The 8,066-nt window shown below is 33.5% G+C and overlaps 1 protein-coding gene across 1 annotated transcript in view; it reads left to right on the forward strand.

The window, feature by feature from the left end:
* Positions 1-7,405, forward strand: part of LOC123009984 — a 20,268-nt gene extending 12,863 nt beyond the window's left edge. Inside the window, exons 4-7 of the mRNA XM_044406588.1 lie at positions 1,787-1,985; positions 2,042-2,723; positions 5,996-6,411; positions 6,463-7,405. Of these exons, the coding sequence (XP_044262523.1) occupies positions 1,787-1,985; positions 2,042-2,723; positions 5,996-6,411; positions 6,463-6,857 (1,692 nt within the window). The 3' untranslated portion in view covers positions 6,858-7,405. The remainder of the gene's footprint in view (positions 1-1,786; positions 1,986-2,041; positions 2,724-5,995; positions 6,412-6,462) is intronic.
* The last annotated feature ends 661 nt before the right edge of the window (positions 7,406-8,066 follow it).

Genomic DNA, 8,066 nt, shown 5'->3' on the forward strand with positions numbered 1-8,066 from the left:
AATTGGTGTTAATTTTGTCACAATCGGTCAACTTTTATTTTTTTATCAAAATCGTAAAAATTGGGAAAAATCGAAGTACAAAGGGGCTGAAACTTAGTGTAGTCACCACTTAAGGCCCCAAAAACCCACCATCAAAATTTCATCACAATCGGATCATTTTTACCCGAGTTACACACTAAAGTGCTAAGCCAGCCCCAAATTTAGCACCCAAATTCCATAAATTAGGGCCTAAGTCTTGAACCCGACCTCGGAGGCCAATTCTAAGCACATATTCGGAAAGAGGGCATCAAACTATACGAGTAGTGTCAATTTTGTCACAATCGACCAACTTACATTTTTTTTCAAAATTTTGAAAATTGGGAGAAATCAAGATACAAAAGCTGAAACTTGTTGTAGTCACTATTTAGGGCCCCACCACCAAAATTTCATTACACTTGTTTCATTTTTACCCGAGTTACACACTAGAGGGCTAAGCTGGTCCCATATTTCTACAAATTATGACCTAACTCCTGAACCCGACCTCGTAGACAAATTCTAAGCATATACTCAACTTTTACTTGTTTAACAAAATCGTAAAAATTAGGAAAAATCGAAGTACAAGGGAACCAAAACTTGCTGTAGTCACCACTTAGGGCCCCAAAAACCCACCACCAAAATTTCATCCCAATCGGATCATTTTTACTCGAATTAAACACTAAAGTGCTAAGTTAACCCCAAATTTAGCACCCAGATTTCATAAATCAGGGTATAACTCCCGAACCCGACGTCGGAAACAAATTCTAAGCACATTTTCGGGAAGAGGGCGTCAAACTACACAATTGGTGTTAATTTTGTCACAATCGGTCAACTTTTATTTTTTTATTAAAATCTTGAAAATTGCGAAAAATCAAGATACAAAAAAACTGAAACTTGCTGTAGTCACTATTTAGGGCCCTACCACCAAAATTTCATTACACTTATTTTATTTTTACCCGAGTTATACACTAGAGGGCTAAGCTGGCCCCAAATATCTACAAATTACGACCTAAGTCCCGAACCCGACCTCGGAGACAAATGTGAAGCACATATTCGGAAAGAACACGACAAAATACACACTTGGTATCAATTTTGTCACAATCGGCCAACTTTTATTTGTTTAACAAAATCGTAAAAATTGGGAAACATCGAAATTTCATCACAATCGGATTATTTTTTATTCGAGTTACACACTAAAGTGGTCCTAAATTTCATAAATTAATGAGTAACTCCCGAACCCGACCTCGGAGACAAATTCTAAGCACATATTCGGAAAGAAAGCTTCAAACTACACAATTGGTGTTAATTTTGTCACAATCGGTCAACTTTTATTTTTTTATCAAAATCGTAAAAATTGGGAAAAATCGAAGTACAAAGGGGCTGAAACTTGGTGTAGTCACCACTTAAGACCCCAAAAACACACCATCAAAATTTCATCACAATCGGATCATTTTTACCCGAGTTACACACTATAGTGCTAAGCTAGTCCCAAACTTAGCACCCAAATTTCATAAATCAGGGCCTAACTCCCGAACCCGACGTCGGAGACAAATTCTAAGCACATATTCGCAAAGAGGGCGTTAAACTACACACTTGGTGTCAGTTTTATCACAATTGGCCAACTTTAATTTTTTTTCAAAATTTTGTAAACTTTGTCCGATTTTGACGAAACTCGGAATTTGGGGTTTTTTTAACCCGCTGAACCAGCTGGTAGTGTTAATTTCCGGTTTAGACGAACCGTTGAACCATTGTAAAATTGATTTTTGTGAAAATTCCAGGTGGTTGTGTTGTGGATGGTGTGTATTACAAAGAAGGGGGCAAAGTTCTCGGAATCGGCTATTCCGTCTGTGATAATTGTTACTGTTTGCGAGGAATTTTACGATGTGAACCCTTATCGTGTGCCCCTCCACTTTTCAGTTGTACTCCGGTGATAAGACCCGGAGAATGTTGTGCTGCTAGTTACAATTGCAGTAAGTTTTTTTTTTCAAAAAAGAAAATAAATAACACCAAAAATTTTTTTTTCAAGGTGGTACAATTGAAATTCAACCGGAACCCAACTATGGCCACTTTCCCATCATTAGTAAAGAATACGCGAAATTCCGGAAGGAAGTCCACGATAAAAACAGTGTAACAGTACCAACCATCAAGAACCAACGAACCCATGGTTCAACTCGACATTTCACAGGCCCAGTTTTCAGTCCTAGTACCGTAAAACCATTTTTCCACAATTCCATTACAACACAAGGGTCGAAAATTTTACCGAAAGTTGATCAAAATTCAGTTGATGATCGGTTGATTCGCCGAGTGGAAACGGTTGAGACGACTGAAATGACGTCAACTGTTGATACGACAACTACGACCGAGGATTTCAGTACTGAAACGACTGAAACAACTGAAAGTGAGGCTACGACTGAGTTTACGACAACTGAAACGTATCCAATAACCCTGAAAACTGTTCTAAATTCCACGGATTGCTCGAATTTGAACGAAAAAAGTGACAGTTTCGAGTTGGCTGAGACTACTACGATTGTGCCTACGACTGTTGATTTGGAAAAACAGGAAACTGTAATTTTTACAAAGGTGTATACACAAAACACGACTCCGGCCCTGGATCTTGACCTAATCTACAATATTACGAAGAGTAAAGATCCGGATTATGAGTATGACTACAGTGAGCCGTCGTTGCCCCCATCTCTACCAAATTTGAGGTAAGAACGTAGTGTCGTATACGTAGACGTAAGAATAAACGTAAGAAAAATTAACGCAAATAGAGTGTGAAAAAAAGTAATTTTTCAGTTTAATAAGTCGTTACTTAAAACGTAACATAAGAAGAAGATTTCTGTGTAAAACGTAAAGGTAAGAACGTAACGTAATAAAAAATTAGGAAATACTTTAAAAAATTCCTACTTAAGTAAACGTAAAAACGTAAGAATTTAAAATTTTAACTTGAAAACCAAAAACTTAAAGTTACAACGTAAACGTAACGCAACGTAATAATTTACCGAAAGGTAAAGATGTTAAAAACGTAAGAATATCAACACTAAAATGTACTGAGATGTTAAACTATGAAAAGAAATTTTCAAACTCAACGTAAACGTGCAAACGCAAACTTATGTTAAAATCGTAAGAACAATAGAACGTAAACATAATAGTCTAAACGTGGCAGAAAAGGTAAAAGGAAACGTATAACGCAAACATAACGTCAGCAAATAGAAATGTAAAGAGCGTAAACGTGAAAACGTACACTTAAAAACGTAAACTCGTTGTAATATTTTTCGAAACGTAAGAATAAAGAACGCAACGTAAACATAGAGAAATAAAAGCATAAACATGACAAAGAAAAGAAAAAATATATAACGCAGACATAAGAACGTAAGTTAAAGGAAATGTAAAGAAGTTTTAAATATTTTTGTCTTAAAAGCGTAAAAGACGTAAGAATGGAAAGTAAACGTCAAATATAAATAATTACGCAAAAATTGAAAAAATGTAAAACGCAATTATTAATTATTATTATTAATTATATATATTGCAATAAGTAGTCGTAAGTCGTCACTTAAAACGTAACATAAGAAAGTAAGAGTAGAATGTGTTTTAAAAAAGACGGCACATTTCTGTCGTAAAACGTAAAGGTAAGAATGTAACAAAAAATTGGGAAATGCTTTAAAAAAATTCCTATTGAAATAATCAAATATACAAACGTAGAAACGTAAGAATTTAACACAAAAACTTAAAAACGCAATAACCTAGACATAAAAATATGAGAATTTAAACCTGTAAAATTTATGACTTGAAAACCAAAATCGTGAAGTTAAAACGTGAACATAACGTAACGTAAGAATTTATCGAAAGGTAAAGATATTAAAAACGTAAAAATATCAACAACGCAACGTAAACATAGAGAAAGGAAAGTATAAATGTGACAAAGACAAAAAAATGTATAACGCAGACATAAGAACGTAAAGGTAAGAACATAACAGTAATAAAAAATTAAGTAAAAAAAATGTTACATTTGAGTATTCCATAAGAACGCTAACGTAAGACTTTAACAAAAAAAAATAAAAACGCAACGCAAACGTAAAAACGTACACTTAAAACGCCAAGTAGTATGTAAAGACGTAGAAAAAAGTAAACAAAATATTTCCATCAAAAAAATATATATTTTAATGTAAAAACGTAGAAAAACGTAACGAAAAAACTCAAATACAATTTCTATAAAAACGTAAACGTAAGAAATTAAATACGCAACACAACAGAGGGACGTAAACATAAAGAAGTAAGAATGTAAACGTAACACAAGATAAGAAAACGTATAACACAGACATAAGAAAATAAACATAAGAATAAACATAAGAACGTAAACATAAGATTGAAAACGTACACTTAAAAACCCAAACTAGTGTCAAATATTTTTCGAAACGTAAGAATTTAACAAAGTAAATTAAGGACGCAACGTAAACAGGAAAAGCCTAAACGTGACAAAAACGTAAAAATGTAAAACGCAACATAAGAAGTAGTCGTAAGACACAGGACTAAAAACGTAAGCACTTCGGTCTCGTACTACATAGCTCTGTCGTAAAACGTAAACGTAAAGAACTCAACAGAACTAAAAAAATAAAATAAAAAAATGCTTCAAAGTACTTCAGTCTGAATATTCCATAAGAAAGCAAACGTAAGAATTTAACAAAGAAATTTAAAAACGCAACGCAACAGAGGGATCTAAATACAAAGACGTAAGACTGTAAACGTAACACAAAAAACATAACGCAGACATAAGAACGTAAGCAAACATAACGCAAATGGAAAAACGTACACTTAAAACCGCAAAGTAGCAAAATAAAAAGGTAATTATATGTAGTCGTAAGACACAAAACTTAAGACGTAAGCACTTAGAGTGTGTTTTAAGTACCACTACATAGCTGTGTCGTAAAACGTAAACGTAAAGAACACAACAGAACTAAAAAAAATAAGTAAAAAATGTTTCAAAATACTTAAATTAAAGTATTCCATAAGAACGCTAACGTAAGACTTTAACAAAGAAATTTAAAAACACAACGCAACAAAGAGCGTAAAAGTAACACAAAATAAAAAAAAGAAATGTAAAACGCAACGCAAACGTTAAAACGTACACTTAAAAACGTAAAGTAGTATGTAAAGACGTAGAAAAAAGTAAACAAAACATTTCCATCAAAAAAGTTATATTTTAATGTAAAAACGTAGAAAAACGTAACGAAAAAACGAAAAAATTCAAATACAATTTTAAAAAATACTACTCCTAGTTTTTTTGAGCATTTCATAAAAACGCAAACGTAAGAATTTAACAAAAAAAAATTAAAAACGCAACGCAACAGAGGGACGTAAATATAAAGAAGTAAGAGTGTAAACGTAACACAAGAAAAGAAAACGTATAACACAGACATAAGAACATAAACATAAGAATGAAAACGTACACTTAAAAACGCAAAATAGTTTCAAATATTTTTCGAAACGTAAAAATTTAACAAAGTAAATTAAGGACGCAACGTAAACAGTAAAAGCATAATCGTGACAAAGACAAGAAAAATGTTTAACGCAGACATAAGAACGTAAGTTAATGGAAATGTAAAGAAGTTTTAAATATTTTTGTCTTAAAAACGTAAAATATAAAAAAGTTGGGCAAAAATGGAAAAAAACGTAAAAATATAAAACGCAACATAAGATGGTAATTATATGTAGTTGTAAGACACAAAACTAAAAACGTAAGCACTTAAGTTTCGTACTACATAACTCTGTCGTAAAACGTAAACGTAAACGTAAAGAACGCAACAGAATTAAAAAATAAAATAAAAAAAATTCTTCAAAATACTGCAATTTGAATAAGAACGCAAACGTAAGAATGTAAGTGTACGCAAAGCAAACGTAAAACGTACACTTAAAAACGCAAAGTATTTTTTTATTGAAAACGTAAAAAACCATGTATGCAACTCGTAATTTCCCCTTCCAGAATCATCCCCTTTGTGGCGGCGGACGCCCTTGACTTAGAAAACGAAAAACACAATATAATCCACCCCCAAGAACGCGTCACTGACGTCTCGCACACCTACAACTTATTCTCACCCCCTGTGGAAACCGAGGGCGGATTCATCCCCAAACAACCCCCAATTTTAGACAACTTATACGACGAACTTCCCACAACAACAACAACAACAATCACCCCTCAATTGCGCGAAATCACCTGCATCCTCGACGAACAAGAAATCAATCACGGGGAATCCCTCGTCTCCGAAACAACATGCAACACTTGTGGTTGTTTCTATGGCAACATTGTCTGTCAAAAAACCATCTGTCCAATACCGAAAATCGACTGTCAAAAATTTCTACACCAAGACCCGACGCTGTGTTGCCCAGTTTATGCGTGTGGTAAGAGTGTGAGGGGGAATCCCCGGATTTTTTAATTGGCGTTGTTTCTAGATAAGGAAACCCCAAGTCCGGAAACGGCGACTCCGGACCCTTTCCGGGACGTGATCCGGACCGAACCCGCCCCCAATCTCCAGTCACTGATCGTCGACATTCTCAACCGGAAAACAACAACAACAACAAGTGAAAAACCGCTCAGTTTGGATAAAGTCCTGCAGTTGTTGTTTTCAACCGGGGAGGAAATTACAACAACAACAACACAACAAAGCCCAACGACTGAATTTGACTCAAACAACGTCGATTCAAGTGTGGGAATTTTGAAATTGGCGGGCTGTAATATCTATGGAAGGATGTATCGAGTTGGCAGGATAATTTCCGAATTGTCAAATCCGTGTTTAGAGTGCAGATGTACTGAAACTGGGGTGCAATGTCGCCCTTTGAAATGCTAATTCAGATCTCACGCAATTTTATACCTAAGAAAATACGTCTTTTTCACGCATTTCCGATATTTGAAATTAAGTTGGCAACAGGTGACAGTTTTGTTACCAACTTAATTCCGGTTCGGAAACTTAACCGCAATGACCTTGACAGGTGACAAGTACAAATTTCAGTTTGCCATCTCTATAACACATCACTTTCAGCCGATTATTTCATTATTACACTTAATTTAGGTTTTAATTACGTGTTTTGGTTAGTTACGTGTGTGATATTGGTCTTGTAGTTTTTTTACCAAAAATTTACCTTTTTTAAACGAATTTGCAATTTGAGGCTATGCAACCAATTTATTTTTATGTAATTACTAAAAATAAAACTTTGAAAAAATAAAATTCCTTTAATAGTTAGGCAACCAGCTATTTCAGTACTCTAGTGTGTAGGCAACCAAGTAAACACCACTTTGCTTATTTTACCACTTTTTGCGATCCAAAGACCGCACAAGCAGAAAAAGAATCAAAGATAAAAAATGAAAAAAACATTGTTTGGAACTTAAGCAAGTAAGTAAAACGTAAGCCTTAAACGTAAGAACGCAAACTTAAATGTTAAAAAAACTTAACAAAAAAAAAACATTATACATACTTAGAATGTCATATATCTTATATTCTTATTTTGAAATCCACTTAGAAAATACAAAAGAAACAAAAAAAGTTAGCAAGTGGAAATAATCTAAAAACCGATGAATATTTCAAGTTTTTATTGTTAAAAACTAAGAAAAGTCAAAAAGAAATAGATATCAAAACATAAAAAAGAAAAAATAACGTAGAAACTAATACAAACGGAGAAGTAGGCGTAAACGTAAAAACTTGAGAAAAACGCAAAAAAAACATTAAATATCACATAATTTTACAAAAAAAAATCTAAGTTTAAGGATGTGGAAAAAAGTACATTTCCATTAAAAAAACGTAAAACGCAACATAAAAAGGTAATTATCTGTAGTCGTACTACGCAAAACATAAGACGTAAGTATTTAAAGCGTGTTTTAAGTACTACTACATAACTCTGTCTTAAACGTAAACGTAAATAACGCAAGAGAACTAAAAAAATAAAAACGTAAAAATGCTCCAAATACTTCAATTTGAGTATTTTATAAAAACTCAAACTTAAGAACGCAACAGAGGAAGAACGTAAACGTAACACAAAAGACTAAAAAAAAGTATAACGTA

Source organism: Tribolium madens, unplaced genomic scaffold (assembly GCF_015345945.1).
Source record: "Tribolium madens isolate multiple individuals breed KSU strain unplaced genomic scaffold, Tmad_KSU_1.1 Scaffold_19;HRSCAF=116;Tcas5.2_LG9, whole genome shotgun sequence".
Lineage (NCBI taxonomy): Eukaryota > Metazoa > Arthropoda > Insecta > Coleoptera > Tenebrionidae > Tribolium > Tribolium madens.